The 24462-nt window shown below is 43.8% G+C and overlaps 1 protein-coding gene across 1 annotated transcript in view; it reads right to left on the bottom strand.

The window, feature by feature from the left end:
* BRINP1 (BMP/retinoic acid inducible neural specific 1) overlaps positions 1-24462 on the bottom strand; it is an 86561-nt gene that overhangs the window by 3876 nt on the left and 58223 nt on the right. The window contains exons 3-7 of the mRNA XM_061476480.1: positions 22908-23098; positions 17632-17801; positions 16226-16331; positions 10013-10249; positions 4305-4527 (exon numbers count right to left, since the gene is read on the bottom strand). Of these exons, the coding sequence (XP_061332464.1) occupies positions 4305-4527; positions 10013-10249; positions 16226-16331; positions 17632-17801; positions 22908-23098 (927 nt within the window). The remainder of the gene's footprint in view (positions 1-4304; positions 4528-10012; positions 10250-16225; positions 16332-17631; positions 17802-22907; positions 23099-24462) is intronic.

Raw genomic sequence — 24462 nt, 5'->3', positions numbered from 1 at the left:
AATGTAAATTATACTAAGACAAGGAGAAGCCCAGGAGCACAAAGGAAATGAAGAGCTGAGCCAGAGAGCTGGTGGCAGAGAGGTGGTAAATGTCCAGCTCCATCAGGTACTTTCTTAGCATCCCTAGCCCTGTCTATAAGGTAAGGGCAGTATTTCCCTCATATCTATAGCTCTCCCCATGGCCACATTTGTTGCTTTTTGTGGGACTGGGTTTCCAGATGAGGTAGCAATGGCTGCTCATAGGCCTAAGGGTGGTTTCTGAGATGGGTTTGATGAGGTATTATCAGAGTTGTGCTTCTGTACATGTGCTGCCACCACTTTCATACAGCTGCCAACAGCCTCATACAGCTGCATATGCAAATGACAGCCAAACACAGGCTGAACAACCACCATGCCCAGATCCCAATTCCAGCTCTGTGCAGGTGAACTCAACTGTCCTGATTTCCTCTTGCATAGGATTCCCAGCATATTTGTGCAGTGCTGGCTCAATGCTTTACACAGGTTTGACATGTTGATAATACCATTGAGTTCATGGGACAAGGACTTCAGGGGGCACAATAAAAATTGGAGCCAGCTGATCACATCCTGTCTGTCTGAGGGGAAAAAAACCAAACTCTATCGTTCCATCCCTCTCTTACACTAACAGGGGAATCTCAGCTGATATCTTGCAATCAAAACCAGTTATTTTCCTCTTTCCCAGGTCCACTTTGTGGAGGAAGGATGGGAGGAGATCAAGAGAAAGACGGCTGAGGTTTTTTTTTGGTGGATATATATGTCTTAGCACTCAGCAAAGACACAAGTAGGACAAAAAAAAAAAAGGGAGCCTACCAACCATCTGCTGATGGCAGCAATAAAGGATGTAATTAAATGAAAATGCAGCATCCAGGGCAGAGCTGGGCATCGGCTACAAACATGACAATGGGAAATGTGAGAAAATGAGAGAGAGGAAAAGTGGTATAAATTATCCCATTTTGTCTTGTAACTGGGGCAGGATAAGAATATATGGAGACTCAGTCACAGCCCTCGATCTGACAGGAGGTAAACTTCCTAAGACACATCCCTGTGATGGCTCAGCTTATGTGAATATAACCAAGGGATGTCAGGGCAGAAGGAAGCTGGAAAGACCTACTTCAAAAGCTAAAAGCCAGCAGCAGGGAAGCCATTGGTTTACATTTTAATTATTTTCTTTTTCATTAAAATGTCACTGGTTTATCTTTCTCCCTCTTCATATCATTGCAAATGTTATTTTGCCTAATATTTGCTACCTCTGCTAGTTCAAAGTGTAAAGTACCAGAGCATGTGGAAGTGAAAAAAAGGGAAACTAAGTCTTCAAAGGTCACTGTCAAGCAATTTTGCATTCAGCTTTAATATCTTACATTCCAAAACTAAAATGAAAAAGAACTACATCCAGGGAAAGTGGTGACTGAGAGTTATTTTGTTGTTATTTTCTTGCTGGTGCTCACTGGAGACATGCAAACATCACATAGAATGGTTTGGATTGGAAAGGACCTTAAAGCTCATCCAGTTCCAATGCCCTGCCATGGGCAGGGACACCTTCCACTAGAGCAGCTTGCTCCAAGCCCCTATGTCCAACCTGGCCTTGAGCACTGCCAGGGATGGGGCAGCCACAGCTTCTCTGGGCACCCTGTGCCAGCGCCTCAGCACCCTCACAGGGAAGGCCCCTGGCAATGGTGGGAATGGGGAGCCAGGTAACCACAAAGAGCTGTTTCACCATTTAAAACCTATGTGTTGTGCCAAAAAGGACATGTTTTGCAGGCCAGTGTCAGGTTATACCAAAAGGTGATGAACAATTTTATTTCCTCCTGACTTCAGGATGAATCAGGTCTGGGGAGGGAAAGAAGCTGATGGGTGACCCTTGAGGCAAAGCTACCACTTTGTTGTAGATGGTGTCTGAGCTCATTAGAAAAACAAACCATAGCAAAACAAAACCAGAACCCAAACAAACAAAACCCCCCACAAAAAAAAACAAAAAAAAATCAGAAACTGGAGCCAGAAGGACAGATTCTAGTTTTTTAGTTGCTAGAGTAAAAGGTAGGGATTTAGCAAGTTCTTTGCAAACTCACCTTCCTCTTTCCAACCAGCACTAGCTGCTGGGGAGGTACTTTTGGGCTTTCAGTGTGGCACAGTGAAGTAAAAAAAAGCTATTTTTACTGTCAGCAGCTGCATGATGTACTCTTAACTAATGACAATCTGGCTGGAGCCCAGAACATGTAGCAGCCCCCCTTTCTTTGGATGTTATTTATATTTTACATCCATAATGCAGCCGTAGGTACTCATTCAACATTGATGTTTTAACAGCTGAGGGGTGCTTCCTTTTTCAGACTTGGAACAAAAACAACAAACTTGCCTGCAAAGAGGTGGTTTTTAAGCAAAAGCAGGAATATTTATGTGTATATATGTTAAAAACCATGTATTTGTAAATATAGCCATTATAAATACGTATTTTCATAGCCTTCCTCGCTATTGCAAAGTTCATGGAGAATCAGCCTAATTGCCAAAATCCCTACTCTTTCTCTTGGGATCACCACCCCCTCCTTTCCCTGAGGACCATCAACAGTAATTGTATTTCTCTTTTCCATTGCTTTTGAATATATAATGCAAGGTTGCTATAAAAGAGAAAGGCTTGCTCTAAATAGAACCTTTCCATCCTTTCAAAGCCACTGGCATGCTTGATAAGCATCTGTCATTCTGTACAGTAACAATTAGGAAATTAGAGTATTTCCAGGCTTTGGTGAAAGGCACAGTGAAATGTATACCTCTTCTGCTGCATATCTACTGAGCTGCTCCCCTGCCTTGCTACAAATGCAGCATGACAAATAAGAAAGGAAATGATAATATGCCTGCTGGTGTTGACTTAAACAAATCAAGCACATCAGTCAGTTAAAAACCCAGCTGCCATCAGCCACTTCATCCTCCTTCCCCCAGATTTTGCAGTATTAGATGGAGGCTGCCTTTCTGCGTGGCTGACTCTTTAAAATAGAAGAGAAATGCTAAAGATGTATTTAGCTGAATGTTTTGCAGCACCATGGTTGGCTGGGTATTTGCTTACTGCTGCTTCGCTTTGTTGTTGTTGTGGTACAACTCAGAATTGTGCCTGGATGTGCTTGCGATTCCTCCACCACTTGGCTTGGTTCTAGCAGCTCAGCCAGCTGGCAGGAATGGGCCTATTTTAGGAAGTTTTCCAAAGGTTTTTTTTCCCCTAATTTCTTAAACTTAATAGATATTTCTCCTCATCCCTAGTAAGTCTATGGAGTCTTTGCCCAGAAACATGAGATTTCTTGGTAATTAAAGAGATGTTAAACCCTGGAAGAGTTTCCTAAGCTGCGCAGTGGTGAAACGAAAGCTCAGTGTGTTTAGTGGCCGGGGAGCTGGAGGATAACAAGGGACAGCAGTCAATAACTTAATTTTCTCTTGAATTTAGGTAATGAAGGAGATACAAAATGAGTTCCCCCCCTACCCCCAATATTGGCCTAATCCTGTCAAGAGAAACATGGATGAAAAGGCACTTGGACTCCTTTATTCCAAGACTTTCAGTGTTATTTCAGACAATGTAGAAAGAAACATCAAGAGATGTTTATTAAAATCTGCTGATATAAGTCTCCAAAAAATGACTAGAAGCAAACGTAAACTGAGCTATAGGTCAGGGCTGAAACGAGCCCCAAAAGGCCAGTATTAGATATCAAAGCCTAATCAATCAATCAATACCAGTCAATAGTTGCTGTAGCTGTAATCTACTGAGATTGGTAGGCTTCTGATCAGTACAGGTTTGTGGGGTCACTCTGCATTTTGTAGAAGAGATGCGATTTATTCCAGATGAAAACTAAAGCTTCTCTTTCACTCTGGCTACACTCACTGAGGAGCACAACTCCAAAATGGGCTGAAACATCTTGTGCTCTGGATATCCATCTCAGCAGCAAATGGAGGCTTAAAGCTTGGCTGCAGTACATGAGGCAAAACCGCTTAAAAAGCAGCTTAGTCTGCTTGGCTGTCTGTTGTTAGCCCTGTAATATTCCTGCAGAATACCACAAAATAAGTGGGTGTTCTTTATCTGGGTAGCTAAGACCACACAGAAGGGATGTGAATGTGTTTAGGTGTGTGATAAAGGTTACTTACACGTCCAGAGGTTTCAACACACTCCCAGTCTTTAATATTTCCCCTCACACCTCTATGTTAGCACATCCCATACCCAAACACTTAGGCTGTTGGGTTTAGGTCAAAGCACAAGCCTGAGTCCACCAGTCACCCCTCACACGACACCCATCCCCAATGAAGGGTGAAGATACCTTTCTCTAGGCAGCTGGTGGTTAGGATTGTGCCGACACCGGACACTGAGGCCAAAGAGTTTGCGGGCAGTGCGCTGGATCTTCTGGCGCTGGGCTTCCAGGGAGCTCTGCAGCAGCTTGTAGCGGTTCTGCAGATCCCAGTCATTCCCCCAGTGCTGGTGGATGCTCCCAATGGTCAGGAAGTGGTTGCTAGGTAGCCTTTTCATGAAGGATTTAAACTCATCTGGAACACACAAAAATGTGGAGAAATACAAAGGTTTCTGAACTGTAACAAAGCTTCAAAGGTTTTCATTAACAGGATGACTTTAGACTGACAGAGGGGAGATTAAGATCAGACATTAGGCAGAAGCTCTTCCCTGTGAGGGTTCCGAGGCACTGGCACAGGGTGCCCAGAGAAGCTGTGGCTGCCCCATCCCTGGCAGTGTTCAAGGCCAGGTTGGACACAGGGGCTTGGAGCAAGCTGCTCTAGTGGAAGGTGTCCCTGCCTGTGGCAGGGGTTGGAGCTGGATGAGCTTTAAGGTTCCTTCCAATCCAAACCATTCTATGTTTAGCTCACTGGTCTGACATTCTTCCCCAGCAATGCCACTAATTCCATGGCTGTTGCTGCTCCTACATGAGAACCAAAACCCAGAGAGTATTAGAGTGAAACAATTCATTTAACGCATGGAGAAAAAAAAAGGAGAATAAATTCCCTGGGGCATGGGATCATAGTTTAGGGGTTATGAGCAAAAAGCAGGGAGTTGTAATCATTGTCAGTTAAAGAGTTCTCATTTAAATTGTGTTTTAGCTGCTCCTAAAATGATGTTTGTTACTGAAGTCAAATCACTTTGTGTTAAAATAAGAGGAAAAAAGGGCTTTATAAAAGTCCCCAGAGGAAGGGTTTTGATTGTGTTCCAATGTCCTGCTTCTCATCTTTCAAAAAGAGCATTTGGTTCTTCTTTTCTCATTTACTTCATTTGAAGTTAAATGAGTTGTTTTCTGTAACAATGAAAATAAAATCAAGCAATTTGCAGGACTAAGGTCAGAACTAAATGTGTCAATTTTAGCCAAAGGGAAAAAAATAATTGATCCAAATATGTGTTGTTAAATGTTGGTTTGTGATCACTTTAGTTCTGTTTGCTTTTGTTTGATAACAAAAAACCCCTCACATTATGTTGGGTTTGTTTGAGGTTTTTTCATTACAAAATATATAGAGAGGTTGGTTCTGTTCATGACCACCCCTTCCTAACTGAGAAGTAGTGTTGCTTAGACTCATTATCAGGCTGGAGTATCCTCATATAGAAAAAACAGACAGTTCCAATTTCCTCATCAGAAAATAACCCATTTTTTGACACCAGAAAGCTGTGTTTGACACAAAGAGAACTGGAGAAATGTGATGAGTGGACCAACAAAACCCCTGTGAAGTGCAATAAAGGTAAATACAGTTTTGAACCAGGAGAGAAAAATCCCATGCATCAGTATAGGCTTGGAAACAACCAGTTGAATAAGAGCTGCTAGAAAGGTCCTGGGGGTTATGGCTGGCACCGTGCTAAAGGTGGGTTAACACTATGTTCTCACTGGAAGCAGCACTGTATACTGGACTAAATCCAGTAGGCTGCAGAAGTTAATATTCCCCTCTTCATAGTATTGCTAAGGCTGCATCTGCATTTCTGTGACAGCTTTAGGGCCACCCAATTAGAGATGGGTGTTGAGAAACTGGGAGGCCACAGCAAAGGACTACTGCGGTGGTCAAGGGCCACAAGTCCTACAAGGTCAGGCAGAAGAAGCTGCGCTTGTTAAATCGGGTAAAGAGGCCAAGGGGCAACCTAATTACAGCCTACAACTGCTTAAAAGTTACTTACACGTATGAAGGAGAGAAACTCTTCTTACAGTTGATATAAAAAGGAGCAATAGATTGCCGATTGAGCACTTCAAATGATTTACTGAACAACTTCTTCACTTGGAGGTAATGCAGCACTGCAATGTGCTGCTCAGAAATGTTGAAGAACACTTTAGACTGCTAAACAGAGCCATGGCTGACCTGATCTAGTAGTGCTGATGGTAGTCTTACTTCTATAAGGAGGTTGAACTATAGCCCTGCTGTACACTCCACAAAGCATCCAACAAGAAATGCAGCCATCTTTTCCTGTACGTTATCTACATCATTTTTCTTCCTTTCCTGATCTTTTCTTAAAACTTCTTCATCTCATTTTCAGAAGAGAGGACAATAGCCAGAAAATGAAAGCTTGAAAAGGCTGATACCTTTTCAATAAAGAAAAATAATCCATAGAAGTATTGAAGAAAATTAGACTAGATAATTTACAGTCTATCATACAAAGCTTGTGGATATTTGTCTAACAGATTTCCTATTATTCAGTAACTTGCAGTTCATGCTTAACTGCCTAACAAAGAATATCTCTGTGTTAGTCAGTACCATCATTACATAGATGCTAAATGGATGTTCATGTCATACTCATCACATGGTGAAACTGAGCACCTAATAAAACTAATCACCATCATTGCACTATCAAGATCCACAGGAGATCTGCTTGTCTCTTTTCTTTCCCCAAGATAATGGAGAGATACTTTGTTTTTAATCATCTCCCAGGTTTTCACTCTCTTTGCAATGCTGCTTTCAATGCCCTTCTCCTCCCAGAAAATGATTCTCTCCTCTTCAGTGGTCTTCTGAAACTATCATCATGTATAATTGCTTCTGTTGACCATGCTGATTACTCGCGGTACATTTCAGCAGTAAAAGTCTTGCATTCACTTCCCCCCCTTATAAATCAATTCCCTCAAAATCCTGTTTGTGCAAAAGACCAAGCTCTTTTTCCCTCCGATGATGAATGTGCTACATTTTTCATAGAGACGGGTAAGGGAGAAATTTCAGTGCAGTGTGCACATTTTGATACTGCAGTGCAATGCTGGGGGGAGAACAAATGAGCAAAGAAAGCTGGCAGAAGAAAAGCTGGATGGGGTTGGTTTTATAAAGAGGGGAGTGAAAAAAGGAAACTACTTTCTACAATGAATAGTTTCTTCATGTCTCCAGAACTCTCTCTGGAGCTATCTCAAGACTATGGCTGCATGGTGCTAAGTCTTGTGCCTTTCTGGGAATAGTTCATTCTTAACCCTGAGACTTCCCAATTAATTAATCCATCTGTTTGCATTTGGGTTTGTTCTAGTTATCTGCTCAGAAAGTGTTGAAGGTGGTCAGGACTACATCTCCCATAATCCCATGGCATCTCTTTGTGCTGAGTCACCCTGTCCCTGCAGGCAGTCCCATGGCAATGACTCAGCGTCACAGATGGTACAGGGCAGAGGGTCCAGCCTCTGGAGAGCATCACAGGGAAACGGCCACATCAAACATCTCTTTCAAAAGTGAAACTTTAGTTTCTCCTCTGATTGTCTTTTCAGTTAAAAAAAATCACTGTTCCATCAGAAAGCAATTAATACTGCAAAAAACGCCAAAACCAAATCCTGACTTTTAATCAAAAGGCTGTTTTAAAACACAGAATCACAGCCCTGATGCAGAAATTTTTGGCCAGCCATACTAAAATGTCAAGAATAAGGTAGTGTTGTTTTCCTCCATCTACACATGAGCAATGAAGCACAGGACCGAGAGCTCCTAAGCTGATTTAAAGCAGCATCAGTTCACTGCAGCCTTCTTGACTTTGAAGATACCATCCCAAATCACACCACCTCTTGATTTGCCCTGCAGGATTCTTGCAAATTGATAGAGGAATCCAACATAGATCAGAAACAGAATACAGATCTTTCAGGCTATCTGCAGCTTCCTGCACAAATGGCATTTGTTTTCAGAGCACTCATGTGCCTTTCAGCCCACTTTATTGGAAAAGCCTTCAGATGTCATTAGAGATTTCTTTTCTGCTCTTCATAATGAAGAAAATCCTCTAGTTATTGGGAATATTTATTAAAACAAAAGCAGCAAAATACTAATACTAGAGTCTTTTGTGGTAGCCACTTTCATCTCCAAGGATAAGTTCACGCATGATGCAACAAAGTGATGAATGAGATGCAGCAGCTTTAAACATAAAGATAATCACTCCATCTAGCCCTGAAAAGCCTCCAACCCTGGATGGAATATGGCTACAGCACAGCAGAGAATTGCACTGCAATGTGTCACTTTAACACAGCAAATGAAAAACACCTTCCCCTGTTTAAATCTCAAGGGGAAGGAGACTGAATATAATTATCTTTGCTTAGATCTAAGTCTTTGCTTAGATGGAGTGCAACAAGTACAGAATGTAACAGTAAAACAATCACTGTGGGACTGTAAGTCTTCTCTCTTCATAGGGCTCTCCCCTTCTAAGTGTCTGGGTTAGATCCCCTGGGAGTGTAAAGGGGTTTGATGAGTGGTGGCCATGTGTGGCTCTTGAGCATCTTGCATGAAGACCCTGTGCCAGAACTAGCTACTGCCAGGAATCCTAATCTGCGTAGTACTGAGCAAGCAGAAGCTTCTGAAAGCATCATTTCTGGTTTACTCTTGGGTACCTACTCCATCCATGAACCTCTCAGAAAACCACTGACCTCTTCCACTAGTGACCTGCTTCTGGAACTGCCCCAGCCTTGTGGATCCCCGTAGTGTAGAGGTGGAACTTGCCAAGACAGCAGTCAGCCTCACGTCATTAACTACTACTCTAATTTTGCTCAGATGAACACCTAGTTGACAGCATGAGCTGGGCATAAGAATCTGTGCAACAGTAGGAACACCAGCAGGGTTCACATATCCAAGCATGAAGCAGTCCTCAACAGCCCATTGAGGAAACATCATAGGCCACTTCATTTCAACCATTAAAGGGATTGTGATGACCTTCAACATGAAGAAAGAAATTGCTGCTGGGAGACTTCTGAAGAAGAACTGAAAGGAGCTAGATGGTCCCTTCCTCATAGCTTTCTTTCCTAACATGGAGACCTAGACAGTTATGACCATAATCATTAAAGAAAATGGGTTGGAAAGTAGCTGGCTAACACTAAGAGGTGTGAGCTAGCACAGGGATAAGTTCTCGATTAAGTTCTGCTTAGTGCCCATGTGGCTTCAGGGTAAGGAGACCACTTGCTAAAGAAAAGGCTATAATTGCACAGGTATGGCTGCTCCTCAAACCCTTGAGAATGCTTACTGCCCAACTATTACAACACACCTACAATGGGTGTTGCCAGCATCAACATGGAACAAACTTCTCTGACACCACAAGGACACACTGGGAGAAAATGGAGGGAGAAGAGAAACGTTCACATCAGGGGACACTGGCACTGTAGGAGAGAGAAGTAATTTTCCCTTCTCCTCTCTATCTCAAATGAGGTGTCATCTGGCCTATGCTCTCTCTCTCTGAATTGCCTTTCACCAAAGCAGAATAAATCATTCATGCAAATCTGAAAAGCAATTTCTGCATCATTCATATTGTGGAAGTTTCTCTGTAGAACTATTAAAGAGAGATTCTGAGGTGGTTTGGTATGAAAAATCAGATTTTTAATCAAACAAATTCTTCCACAGAGAGTATCCACTTACACATAGAATTATGTGTGGTGCGTGGTTTTACCTGTGTGTGTAATAGAGAAAAAAGGCACTCCCTCAAGAATAACATCACATTTTTTGGGTCAATACCCTTTACTTTTTTGTCTAAACTGGAGCATTAGATTGAGAGAAGAAAAGATCCTGACCTGGTGTAATCTGACATGCTTTGCTTGAAACATGAGTTATGCTCAATTACCTGAATTCTCCAGATCTTTATAGGCTTCTGTCCAGGTCTTGCCCATGTTTGCTAACGTGTACTCCATGATCTGGATGTCAGTGATGGGGCAGTTGCACTGCGGGAACTCCTCTGCGCACTGGCAGCCGCACTGGCTGTTCCGGCAGATGTACTCCCCTTCGCCATTGCACATGATGTAGCTCAAGGCAGACTGGACAAACTTCTCCTGTAAATACTGAGGGAAGATGATCTGGAGACCTGGCATAGAAACGAGAGGTGGGGATGTGGGAAGAAGAAAAAAAAAGTCATTTCAGGTACCTGTTCTGCTTTCAAAATGTGTTTCATTAACAGCTTGGGAAAGTGATGCTGAGGAATTAAAAGCTGCTGGGATATTTCTCTTGAAGCTGTCACAAGTAAGGAAGGTGGGGTACAAATTGCACGTCTCCAGTGCAAGGAGTGACTTAGCTAGGAGTAAAGCCCATCTGCTCTGTGAGAGAAGGGTGACAAGTAACTCCCCTCTCCCCAGCACCCAGTGTACCCCCTTCATCCCAGTCCTGGCTCCCAGTGTAATACAAAACAGCTGAATATGAAGCCACCTTTATTCCTATATGTGGGGGTTTTATACTTTGCAACAAAATGCTAGTTCAGAAGTGATGAGCAGCATTATGCTGTTCTGACCTGTTTTGAGAGAGACTAAACAGGTTTTGTACCACAGAAACAAGGAAACTACACACTGAAGGAGAAAGGAAAATAATACAAGGAGGGATTTAGAAAAGGCCCTTGCAGAGTTAAGTGCCCAGCTCCCAAGGTGTAAATACAGGAGCTGGGTACCTGAGTCTTTTCAGCTTACTCCCTGCTAGGAAGGCTACTTGCCAAATCCTATAAAAGTGCAAATGGATTTAGTGCCAGTGATTTCAGTGGTGTTCTGAAGATTTACATTACTGGAGAGCTCTATCCCCATATCTCTTTCTCCATCTGAGTGTTTGTGTATCCATCCATCTGTGCAGGCATTAGTGTAGGTGGACACTTGCTCAGGTATCAGAGGACATGATAACAGTGTGAGCGTTTGCCCTGTGTGCAGTGTGCTTGTTTTTCTGGCCTGTACTTTTCCAGTCCCTGTCTGCAGGCTCCCTACAGGTATCCCTGAGGATCCACAGCTGTTTTCTTCTACCTGGTGAGTCCTGTTTGTCAGACTCAGTCAGTGTCTCTGGTGCGTGAGGCAGGGATGACAGTAACTCTGAGAGAGCATTCACAGGAAGCCTGGACCAGTTGTCTTCCTCATAAAAGGCCCAGGGATTTTGGAAGAGCAGATATAGGAATTTATGGCTTGAGCAGCAGCACTGAACTCCGGTGTAATGAAGGCACGCGGGTCAATTACCCATCTGTTGGTGTTTCTATTGTGCTGAATTATTGTATCTGTTGCTGACAGCTCATTGGAGTGGAATGAAAATAAGACAATAATTCAGAGGATGAGAGTGTACAGGAAGGGCAAAAGGGGCTGTGACTCCTTTCAGGAGTTCAGGCCCATCTCTGTGATGGGTCATGGTCACCCCAAGCAAGAGGAAAGCAGTGGGCTGTGCCCTTGGGACTCCCATTACCCTTTTGTTTTGGTTCCACAGAGACACCTCAGCCTTGACAAGGAACCTTTGGAAGACCAAGCACAGGGGAGATCAAGAGGCTATTGAAGGCACAGGGACCTCTGCTTCCTCTCCACTCCTGCTATTGCCAGGGCACATGGTGATAACAGGAGGCACATGGCAGTACCATGCCTGGTGGCAGCAACTGCCCCATTGTCTGACCTAATCCGCAGCAGAGCATGGAATGGTGGCAGCCACCAAGCAGAATGAACACAGAACAACCTTCAGCAGATGAATACATTTGTGACACTTGCAGAGGGGTTTCAAACCCAGAATTTGGAAGCATCACGTGTGCGTAGATCCTGCTCCCTTTTCTGTGGTGTGTGAAAGGGAGGAAGCATGCAAGGGGCTGAACCCTAATCCTCAGCATCCCTGTGAACACCTCAAAACTTGTCAAATAAGATCAGCATTTTGAGGTCATTTGGGCTTTCCTGAGATGTTTCTCAGCAAAAAGCTCAGCTTTCCTCCTGTGGTCTTCAGGAAGCACTGAAGCTCAATCTCTTTTAGGGGTTTATCTGAAGCAACCACCGCACAGGGGTGGTCCCTTTTCACACCTTCACACTGATGTTAGGGATGGTCCCACCTGCCAAGCTCCAAGAACTTTCCTTCAGGATGGAAAAAAAGTGAAGGGCTGCTGGAGAATGGAGACCTACAAAAGGGGTTTGGAGAGCCTGAAGGCTGCTGTGGTCACTGAGCTTGCAAGCTCGCAAGAAAGGGGGGTTGAACTCCTTGATGTGCATTGATCCTGTTTATTAATGGTCCACGTCCTATGAATAAGTCTTTCCACTCTCTGGTTCACAGAGGAGCAACCTGCCCTGGCCTCAGCCTTTGAATATGAAACCCAAATGATTACAGGTTCTTCTGCTCACCCTGTTTTCTCTTTGAATTTTAAACTGACAGGCTGTTTGTCCCAGCTACAAATGAAAGTGGTTTTCGAGTTAATTGTGTCTTTCCTGGAGTGAATGGGGGTAAAAAAAGGCAACTAAAGTTTCAGTGAAAGCACTGCCAATTACAATGGTCAGTGATTGTGTATGTCAGCACATGCAGACCCAGTAACCAAATACCCAGTAACCTCCAAAAGATGACACAGGCTCATCCTGCATTACAGAGGCCTCATGCAGATGCTCTTTTTGCCCATAAAACTCGTGGTTTCTAAAGAAACCTTTCCAGGATCTTCTCTTTAAGAAATAATCTCAGATTTAAAAGGCAATCATCCCTGCATACACTTAGCACCAATTCAAAAGAACACTTATATATAAATACTGAACTTTAATCAGGTAAGCAGCTCTGCTGGAACCCAGGCAGCTAATTGTAGCATTTAACAAGCAGCATATATTCAAATATGTGCTTAGAGCAGGAACTAGTGACACACAAATCCAGCTGCTCATCCAGACACAAGTGTGCATACTCCGAAGCGAAAGCCTTAACTTTAAAGCTGCACATATGACTCACAGATATTCCAGCCAGGAATTTCTTTGTAGAAGAAATCTTGTTAAGGTTACTGATAAAGGAACCTCATGTCAGCAGCCAAGCAGGGGGGCAACCTTACAGGCTGAGATACTGGGACCATTTTCATGGGATGAACACCTCAGCCCAAGCTGAGGTGCATAAGGAATGGGCTCAGGAGCTGATAAGAGATGCAGAAGGTAGGTGTGCTGGTGACAAGTGTTAAGGTAACATTGATCAGAAGGAGGAATTCTGCCACCGTGTATAGCATGAAGTTCCCCTTTAAAAATTAAGAGCAGCACAGATTTGATATAAGTTTGCCTTAGATAACTACAGGCAGAACATGAAGTGTCTCACAAGGGGACGTGTCCTTAATTCACCTAGAAAAACTATTAGAGAGAGATGTTTGCCTTTGGACTGTGTATAAAAGGCTTCCTGCATTAAAAGAGGTAAATTTCCCCAGCTCTAAATTGGAGCTATTTGAAACATTTTCCACAGAAGAGTTCTCTGTTGAAAATGCAGTTTCATTGAAGCATTTGGTGAGAGCATGTTGACTCCAAAAGCACTCTTGACAGCGAAAGGTCTAAATGTATTTCTTTTCTACTTCCTCATTTTGTTTCACTGAAAAGCTGGACTGTTTTGTGTTGTCATTACTGCTCTGCTCATCTTGGCAAAGGCTTTAGTATTAATTGTAATGCAAATCTTAATATTCTATTACCACATTTGATGTAACTGCCTAATATGCACTATTTCCTGTTTAATGTCAGAATCTTTGGAATAGCACAGAAGGATTTTACCTTGTTGAAATAGTGCCATGTTGCAATATTGACATATGCTGTCACAGTGTCCAAGAGGATACACCTCTGGAATTTTAATTTTCCCAAACTTTTCAAAGTGATGCATTTTTTTTTTCCACTCAAATGTTCAAATTTCAGCCTAGGACACTCTTCCAGGAAACAAACTCCTGTTTCCCACTAGACCACTGCAGAGCTGTTAGCATCGTCCCCTGCTATGCTCTGATTTACTCCTTTCCCAGGCAGCTCGTGCATCAGCAACACTGGAAGCAGGGACAGAGGGATACAAAGTGCAAGGAAGTGCAGTCACCTGGGAGATACTGGCCCACCACAGGATCCCCCCCATCCCTTTCAGAGAAGCTGCATCACCACACAGCCCTCCTTACATACGGGATAGGGGACCTGCCTCCAGGTAAGAAAAAGGGAAACCTAAGCTACTGTGATATGTACTATGTGATAATATTTATACTGTGATGCACCTGTATATATACTCCAAACACAGATGCAGATACATGCTGCGTCTATGTGGATACTGGTTTATAAATTAGTGATGCTTTTCAGTCTGTGTAACCATAGGTGCAGAACCAGACACCCTGCACTGTGCAAACACCCAGGTCCTCCCTCAAAATCTCCAGGCTGGCTGACCTTCTGAGCCCTACGTGCAGCAGGAAGGTAGCTTAGCTCTGGGTCTGGCCATTGCATCTCCTAAAGGGCACATCTTTGAAGCCACAGCTCTCAGGGCTGGGCAGCAGCAAGTGCAGAAACAGAAATTCCCCCTGTCACAAAGAAGCTGCTCTTTTATTGAGCCAGCCTCAGAGCTGGAGTGACACGAAGGTAGAAACATGGATTTCTGTTAGCAGCTTATGCTCAGCTGCTAATCAGATCAGAGGAGACTCGGTCACGATCCATTACCTGCAGCCTTGTGACTAATTCCTAATGAGGCCTCTCAGAGCAGAGGAAGGATCCTGGGTAATTATCCCAAGAACCACACTTCAGATTAGGTGGAAAACTCAGGTGTAGCTTTAAAGGTCATTTTGTTCTATTAGGAGGAGTTCTTACTTTCCTCCCTGTATACCTTGGCTGGGTCTGGTCTCTCTTCACTGGATTATGCAACGTGTGGTTGACCCCTGAGGTCTCTGTCTACTCCCATCAGAAATCACAGCCTCATCTACCTTACATACCTCATCTCCTAATTTTTCCCTCTTCCTCCACCTCCTTCCCCCTCTCAGGCACCTTGCTTTTTCTCTTCTTTTGTAGAGTCAAATAGCCGATAGGGATGTATTGATTCACCTACTTATCACTTTGTCTGCCTATAAACCCAGCTGTCTGCTTATTTAACTGTTTACCTAGTTATCTGATGTGTCATGCTCCAGTTTTCATTACCAGCAGCCATCATTGCAGTATATAAAAAGCCTCAAATCACTTATTGTTAATTAGGTAAGAACCAGAACTCAATGATTTAGATAATCACAGGAATAGTGAAAACAACCTGCCTATTATTTTTAAAGGAGAATAACAACAACAACAACAACAATATATCCACAACATGACTCAGTAAATGAAACCCACTTTCTGTGCAACCAAGATTAAAACAGCACTTGCCAAATTATACTCTAAGCGGAAGATGTAATGTAGCCCATTCATCTGAAAAATTAAAATTGGTGCAAGTACAAGGATTCCAGAAATAAAACCAGATGGGCAAACGAGCAATTAAATCCCACATTTCCTTATTTTGTCAAAAAACTTAGGAATAACCTTAGTAAATTACACACCCAGTGAATTTCCTCATTCTGCTGAAGTTGACTTCTTGCTAACCAGCATGTATGTATGTATTAATTCAGTCATGACCTCTATCTGTTGACTTCTGGACCAGCTCCCCAACTGGGACTGAAGCCATGGCTTCTAGCATCCAAATAAAACCTCTATGACTTTTCCAAAAGATTATGGTCATTAGAGAGTCCCAAAAGCTGATCTGCAAACCTCTCACGCGAATCAGCAATTTGGGAGGGACAGAGAGAGATGGGGTAGAGTGCCCCTTCAGCATTAAAGGAAAAGGTCACATGTATTTATATTGGTGTATGTATTATATGCATAAGTCCATCAAAATTGAATGACAAAAGGCACTTCAGTAGGTCCAGCCTGCAGTTCTTTGTGCCTGTAGCTCAGTCCCTGTCAAGCTCTGGCTTTGCTGTGCTGAGCATCAGATGAAGCCACCAGTCTTGCTTCAAGGAACTTACAGTGAAGGCAGCAATCACAGCAGAGGAGTTGAAAATGCTATTCAAAAAGGTTTCTCCCCCCACTCTAATTTCATCCCCCATTCCATCCCTATATCCATCTCCCTTATTCCTGTGCCCTACCTTGCAGGTGGAGTTTGCTCTCAGTGCTTTGCAGAAGGACAGAACTCACAGAGTCCAGATTGTCGTAGCTGTTACAGCCCAGGGGGCCAGTCCGAGTTTCTGTTACCTATGGAGGATGTAGAAAACAGAGAGTGTTCCCTTTGACTGCAGCACCACATCTTCCCTAGGCAGTTTCAGACCTTGTAATATAGTGACTCCTTATCAGCAACTGATGCAATCCAAAATACATCTCCCCTAACACAGAAAAGAAACCGCCCCACATTGGACAGACACAGCTCATGTTTGGCTCACTCAAAAGTGAAAACAGAGCAAACTGTGTCTGCTTTCTTTATGGTACTGCATATTATTCTGGGCTTGGCAATGAGGGCCTGCAGATTGATGTTTCTCACAGAGGATCTCCACTGGAGAACATCAGAAGCCAGTAGAGGAATTATTCCCTGGCTTCTCTTATTGGAAAGCAAGCTACAGAGATGGATTTCCAGCCCACTACAGTGCCTAGTGCTCCCAACAACGTATTTGCACACCATCCTTGTGCTGAGGATTGATGGAGGCACAGATGACCTGCGGTGCTGTTGCTGTGGTGGTTGCTGTTGTGGTTGCTGTTGGTTTCCAGACACGGAGGAGAGCTGCCCTTCCTGAATTCACAAAGGATGATTATCTACTGTCACTGTTTCAATATCTCAATACAATCTCCCACCCAAAAGGGAACACACTCAGCCATGAGACACCACAGAGCTGAAACCTTTCAGAAATGGCTAACAATGATGACTCCATCCATATCTCCTTCCCTGGAGTGAACTCTGCAACAATAAAATCCCTCCCCAGTATAGGATGATTGCTTTCAGAGAAGGCAGCCTTTGTCTGCAGAGCTATTTTCTCTATTTCGTATGCTCTGAGCAGCTTCCCTTCGGTCCTGCTGCAACCCTCAAGCTGTCTCAGCCCGTTCCGTTCAGTAATGCCACACTGAGTTTTTCATCTTTTCTTGTAGTAAATTCACCTGAGAGATGTTCACCAGTCTTACACCCGCAAGATGAGAATACTCTTGGGTCGGATGTGGTTGCCCCTTTCACAGACCTGCCTTTTCCTTCCAAGCTCCATCTCTGATCTGGATTAGCTGTTCCCTCTCTCCCTTCTAGAGGTCGCCACCACACATAGTGGAAGTTTCCTATCCTACACAACTATCACACTGAATACCCCCTCCTCTTTCCAGTTATTACTCACCCTAGGGAAATAAATTCTTCAGTAAGGTCAATAAGAGAACAATTTACCCAGGAACTCAGCGCAAGAACAAAACAACTTGTGATCAAAAAAGACATCACACTGGACTAGCAAAGTCCTGCCCAAATCCCTACAGTATTAGTATGGGCACACAATCTTCTTTCTTTTCCCAAGGCAGGAGACAATACCTTGATTGCTCCGGTAGAGATCTGGATCTCGTGGAGTCTCCTCATGGTGCCATCACGGTCTACAAAGTAGGAGGAAGCAAGCTGGTGCAACGCTTCAACGCTCTGGGTAGCATTTCCTGACTTTCTGTCGAGGCGGCTTTTGTCCATGTACATGGTCAAGGCCTCCTCTCCTGCAGCAGAAAGAAAAGGAGGAGATTTCAGGCTGCTGTGGAGGTTCAGCTGAACAGGAACATGTGGCACCTAGAGAAAGAAAAGTCCAACACCTAAAGCACTTTTAAATGCATCCACCTTTCCTCACCAGTACCAGAACTTCACTGTAGTTAGTATACAAGACCTTTCTTCTCTATTCATCCAGAAAGGCCAGGGCTACCACACTTGTAGATCAGCTCCACTGAATCGAGTAGATAACATTCTGGATGTTTGTTAGCCAGCATAGCTTTACTACAACTGCTGGAAAGGATTCAGAGCACTCATCCCTCTTTAGGAATGCTTTTCTCTGTGGGCAGCACCCCTAGAATGATGCACACTCAATGGGAGAAGACCAATTTTATGCAGGTGTCTCTGACCTGATATCTGGAAGGATTTACTAATGATTTAAGTTGCCACTAGGACACAGTTATGTAGGTGGGTATAGAGGATAAACGCTAGATGCAACTCTTCAGCTTCCAGTGAGCATGTGAAAGGATGAGGGCAAGGAAGTGAGTGAAGGGGAGCAATCAGAAGAAAGAACAAATAAGAAAGCTAATTTAAAACAACCACCGTTTCTGCTTTTCTTCCTCTCCTAGAGTCTCATTCAGGGAATTTCAGTGGAGAGTGAAGAGTATTCTATGAGGTAAGGGACAAGAGGTGATTTTGAACCAGTAACCATGGAGTTGTTGTGGGAGTGAAACAGCTAATACCAAAGAGCCCCAACCATCCTAAACATCAGCAGAAGCCTGAATGTAACAAGAGAGATGAGAAAAGGACATAAAGCTGAGAAGCAATGTTTAGCCAAAAGTTCATTCTGTGCTGGATGAGCCAGACTAAAATCCAGCTCATCCTTAACATAAGGCTGGCACTATAGGAGGCGTAAAAGAGTAGAAACCTATCCTGCACCCTTAACATGTGACTTTGATTTTAACAAAGACAATAGACACCCACGGTAGAAATTTCTGCCATTTCTACATAGCTCTCTTAATGAGAGGAATGACACTTGTTCTCATTTGATAGATGAACCACTGATGAATACATCGCCCCTGGCAATGATAGCATGGTCAAAGAGGAAAATAATGTTCTACCACTTTCTCAGCCAAGAAATGTTTTGCTCTTCAGCATTTTTGCGTATTGTGTTTTTTTAGAGAGCAAGCACTTTTCTTCAAAATTCTTATTAGCTGAAGTAGTTTGATTTGTCCAAATAATTTCTTTTATTGCATACATGCAAAAAATCCCCCCCCCCCCCCGTTTTTTTTTTCCTGGATACTTTCCAGCTTTCATCTGGAAGCCAAATGCCTGAAAATAAACCCAAAATATTCTGGCTGAAAATCAAAATATTTCTTATTGGATTTCAGTTTTTTTTTCAAGCTATTGATATGCTGAGGATTGAGCCTTTGGCTTTAAGATGAAAAATGAACTTTTTTTTGGTGGAAAGAAGATAGTTTTCATCAAAAGAATCGATCAGTTGAAATCTTTTAATTGGCTTCACAGGAGCTAAAGTGGTGAAGTTTGGCATGGAAAACTTTCTCTCTTTAATATTTTCTTTAGAATAACATCATATCCTTTGCCTGTGATCAAAGCTGTTGTAGTAACAGCATCCTCATTGTTACCTCTCACAGATACACTTTCCCTGGAAAATGAGCCGCTTTGATTCCTTTATCACCGTTATCATCATTGTACATTGAACAGCATGAGGAGGCCTTGGCAGGGATCAAGGCTCTGTCACATCAGGTTCTAGCCACACACAGCAGAAAGATAGATCCTGTCCCAGAGTATTTAAACTCCACACATCTGAGGAGACAACAGCTGTATACAACAGACAGGCAGCAAAGCACAAGGCAATAAGATGACTGTGATTAGCACAAGAAACAGCGGTCACCACACACCAGATGCCCAGCCACTGTTGATGTGTTGTCAGGTTTCAGCTTTGAGGTGACTTTTACAGGAGGATTTGAGGGAAGGTCAGACTTTGTGAATCTGCATGAGAAAACTTGTTTGCCACCAAAAGGAAGCCTGAATAGGAGTTAGCTAAGAGGCTTGAGGAAAGATAGGCTGATTTTGTGTGAACAAGCCCAAAGTTTTGTATCTTGCATGTAACAGAAGCATTTAACAGCGTGGAGATGCAGCAGACATAAATGATGCTTTGTCACCTCTTTGTAAGGCTGTGACAGGAGAGAGAAGACCTGGATAATCCCCCCCTAGCTGCAATTCTCAGAGGAACCTCTTGGATCCAGGCAGCAACTCTAATCCCACCAGTAAATGGAAAATACCAGATTTCTCTGGAAAATTGTCACACCTTTGTTAATAGTCAAGGCACAAAAATCAGAAGCTTTTCACTCCAGACTAGTTCATTTTAGCTAGAAGAATGTTGGGATTGGAGGTGCCTTGAACAGAGCAACCAAGAATCCTGCATTGAATCACATTAGGCAACACCACTGGTTTCAGATCACCAGGAAATCCACCTGCTTTCTGTCCCTAGACGACACAAAACAAGCAATGAGCAACTGAAACAGCTCCTGACCTCAGAGAGGATAAACCTGTGCTCTAGGGCAGTGCAGATCAGTGATTTCCCCACAAAAAAACTGTCATTTTATCCCCTCTCTGAGGTGTTTGGACCCTTCCAGTGAGAGTAAGAGGAAGAAAGCAGGAAAGCAAGGACTATGAGGTTTGATGCTTTTCCTGAGGGACAAATAATGCCCCTAGGAGTGAAGGGTGCTGACCAGAAATACCATTGCTGGAAACCTATTCCACATGCATGTGTGCAGATGTGGAAAAGCACAGCATCCCCATGGAGCATGTGCATGAGAAAGCAGCACTCTAGATCAAGAGAGGTTAACAGATTTTTGCTGCATTATTAAGTCTTAATTTCTCATTTATTAAGCAGATGCTATGTTCAAAGTTGCCTTTCCTTTAGGGCTTTCCCTGCAAATTGCCTCTCAGCTCTGTGTGCTTCCTCCCAGAGCATGGGTGCCCTCAAAATGACCCTTCACCAATTCCTTTGTCAGAACTAAACTGGAGCAGAGCTGGGTTTTATTGGACCCAAGGGGGATGTGACTGCTTTGTAGGCTGAAAGGCATCAGAGCTGTTCCTCATGTGGCCAGGTGTGAAAATAGCTGCTGGATTGAGGTGGGCTGGCCTGATCCATCACCCAGCCTCCTGGGGACCATGAAACAGCTGGCATTTAAAAGCAGAACAATTTCCTGTGTGCTTGTCACTCCTTTGCAACCTAATAAGACATCAGGTAAATTAAAAACCACTGTAATCCGAAGCAGAATCATTGTTACTCTTCTGAGGAGCCATAAAGTCTTGGGAGAACAAGGGTGCCGGGACATGCCTGGTTTTATATCCCGGTGGTGGTGTTTAGCCCACAGCCTGTGATAAGAATGTGTCCTCCTTGCATAATGCATGCCCAGCTTCATCTACATTTTCTTTGGGACTGCCATTGCCCAGATAAATCCTTCTTCCCTCCCCTCCCATTGCTCACCATGCTCTGGGCTGATGGAGCGTTTAGCACTCCTCTCCACCACCAGTTCTCGTTACAAGCCTCTGCATATTTAAAAGTGTTGTGTTGTAAAACTCAGGAGAAGAAACAAACCCCCGTGAATAATTCACAACCTCAGCCAGGCAAAATTAAAAATATATTTCACTATCAAAGGTCTTCTTTCAGATTTCCATGGATGCGAGTGGCAAGAAAAAGGAATGCGATGGAAAGAATAGCAAACCCACAAAACCACTCTCAATGCTTTACTGGAGTCTTTACTTGGCTGGCTCTTGTAAAATATGGTCCTGAAAAGTGATTTCCTCAATAAAAAGCAGTTTATCTTTATGCAGACTTCATTAAGGCCTGATGCAGGCAGTCACCTGTACCCTTCAGTGCATGGAAACCTGCTTTCTCTCACATTTCTTACAGATGGAGGGATGTTTTTGACTGCCTGGGCTGCAAAAGCAGCCCGAGGACCTTTGAAGGACGTTTGCCACATGAGAGGCCATTTGACTTCAGTGGAACTGTGCCAATCTACCTACCACCTAATTTGTGTATGAATCATATGCACACATCTAATCTCATCTCCGTCTCACCCCAGTGTCTGCAAAATGCTTTGGGAACAGACAGATGGCCAGAAATCCCTCAAAGTTCACTGCAAACTTCTCAAAGTGGCAAGGCTGGGGGTCAGGTACATTAGAAGAAGCCACAGCAACAAAGTGTACTAAAACTAAGACCCTTTTGCACTGCAGAATCCCTCTTAACAGACAGCAGTTCTCAAAAGAAAAGCATTTAAATACACACCCCAAAGGGGTAAAGAATGGCAAAAATAACACAAGAGATAAAGAAAAATCAGCAGCAGCTATCAAGGAGCTGCTATTTTTCACCCAGTTTTCAATACTCAGTACTTGAAATGTTCGTGCAGCACCCATAGCAGTGCACACTCATGGGTTAATGGCCCTACAGCACTGTATCTTATGTCATCACTGACATATTCCACTTGCACACACAAGCCTCTCTGCAGTCCTTGCACATACACTGAGTTTTACTCAACTATTGTTTTTTCAAGAGCCTACCCCACATTACTGTGCTCACTTATGTATTCAGCACAGGCCTTTCTGGCTGCACACATTCCCTGCCCAACTCCTTGAACTCCCTCTTCCTGGAGCTGTTTAAAATTCCTCCAGTTCCAGCAAGAAAAGATGATTTTCCCCCTAAATTTGGGTTCATTCTGGAAAGAAAAAGGAGAGGGATCACACATCCTATTGTCAAATGAAGGACAGAGGAGCAGGAATGACAGACAGGCTTCGCAGCTAAATGAAGCAAGTTTATCTTGACACACACCGGTACACACACGCTGTTGTCAGAGGAGCACCAGTGCACACGTACCACAGATGCTGAATGCACACACATCACATTGTGAATTCATTTGCAAAGGCTATTTCTACTCCAGGGATGCTCCCACCATGGGACAGGCTTCAGCTGCTGGAGCTGCATCCTGGCTCCATGCTACCAACCATCCTCCAAGGTGCTTTGTAGGTGCTGCCCAATGCCTTCACCACCCCACCACCCATGTGAGGAAGCCGCCCAGGTTGCCACCTACCTCCCAGGGTGGCAGAGATGAGGATGTGGGTGCCGTACTTTTTGATGATGGTATCGATGAACTGCTGCGTGGTGGGTCTCCTGCCCAGGAGACGGATGCTCCTCTGAAACTCAGGCATCAGGGGCAGTGGATTGTGGAGCAGGTCCCTCCGCTCGATGGCTGTGTTCCTCACCTTCCAACGGGCAAACTCCCTATGCGACAACATAGGAACACAACAGGGGTGAGGCTCTGAGTCTGGAGGGGAAGGGAGAGCCACCGGGGGCAGGAAAGGAGGGAGAAAGGGACAATCCTGTTGAGCATCCCCGCATGGACACACACATGGCTAGACAAAGAGAAAGGGTGAGGAGAAGGAGAAAGGAGAGACATTACTGCACAATGACAATACACTTTAAGGATCAGGGTCTGGGCTGATGAGGAGGTAGCCTCAGAGTTTGCAGAGATGTGTGGAAAAGGGCTGCATTTCCCTTCCAGCAAAGGAAGTAGGCTGGCCCTATCATCCACACTCACTTTGTGGTCTTAAACCTCTCCATAAAGCAGTAAATCCTAGTTTGGGTCAGAAAAGCTTATCAGTTAGACTGCAGATCTAGCCCAATCTGATCATTGCTATACTCCTGTGTCCACAAGCCTTCATGGCATGCTTTTGCAAAGCAAAGCTAAAGGAAACACTTTCTCTAAGCATCTTAATCTTTCAGCACCAGGAGTACAGCAAAAGATCATTCGGAAATACAACCTAAAAGGATCAATTCAGATATAAGCAGAGGCCAGGATGAAAATTGAGGTTTTGGTTTTCTTCCTTTCCTTTTGTAAATCAAATAAAGTGATTTTCAAATCCCTCCTTTTAAACTGAGAGTTACTAGGGGGCAAAAAGTGATGCTTGCAAAAGCAGCTCTTTATTGCAGGTATCCATTCTGAAACAACACAGAGGGAAATGCCTAGAGAAAACCTTGCCCATCTGCGATCTAAAAGACAGGCCTCAAACATCACCAGCTGAGCACCTAAAAGGTGAGAAGCCTGTTAATGTCATTTGAAAACTATTGAGCAAGGCCTTCTTAAAAGGCAAGGATATTATTTATAACTCCCCTCCTGCAATGCACCTGCTCTATCTTAAGCTCTCTCCCAAATAATCAAGTCACAAGCTTCTCTGTCACTTTTCATTCACTTATTCCTGTAGCTCGGGTTTAAGACAAAGCTTTAAGTCGTAGGTGTTGGGGTTTAACCCCAGCTGGCAACTGAGCCCCACACAGTCACTTGCTCACTGCCCCTTCAGTGGGAGGGGGGAAAGAATCAGAAGAGTAAAAGCGAGAAAACTCATGGGTTGAGATAAAGACAGAGTAGAAGCAAAGCAAGCCAAGGAATCCATTCACACTTCCCATAGTCAGGCAGGTGCTCAACATCCCCAGGACACCAGGGCTCTACCATATGTAACAGTGACTTGGGAAGACAAACACCATCACTCCCAACATCCCCCCTTTCTCCTTCTTCCCCAGCTCTATACGCTGAGCACGATTCCATATGGTCTGGGATACCCTTTTGGTCATTTGGGATCAGCTGTCCT

The sequence above is a fragment of the Pezoporus flaviventris genome, unplaced genomic scaffold (genome assembly GCF_033815535.1).
Source record: "Pezoporus flaviventris isolate CSIRO_AGI_PZ_B2104156 unplaced genomic scaffold, CSIRO_AGI_Pfla_v1 ptg000097l, whole genome shotgun sequence".
NCBI classification, from domain to species: domain Eukaryota; kingdom Metazoa; phylum Chordata; class Aves; order Psittaciformes; family Psittacidae; genus Pezoporus; species Pezoporus flaviventris.
This window is presented reverse-complemented; position numbering and strand designations above follow the sequence as displayed.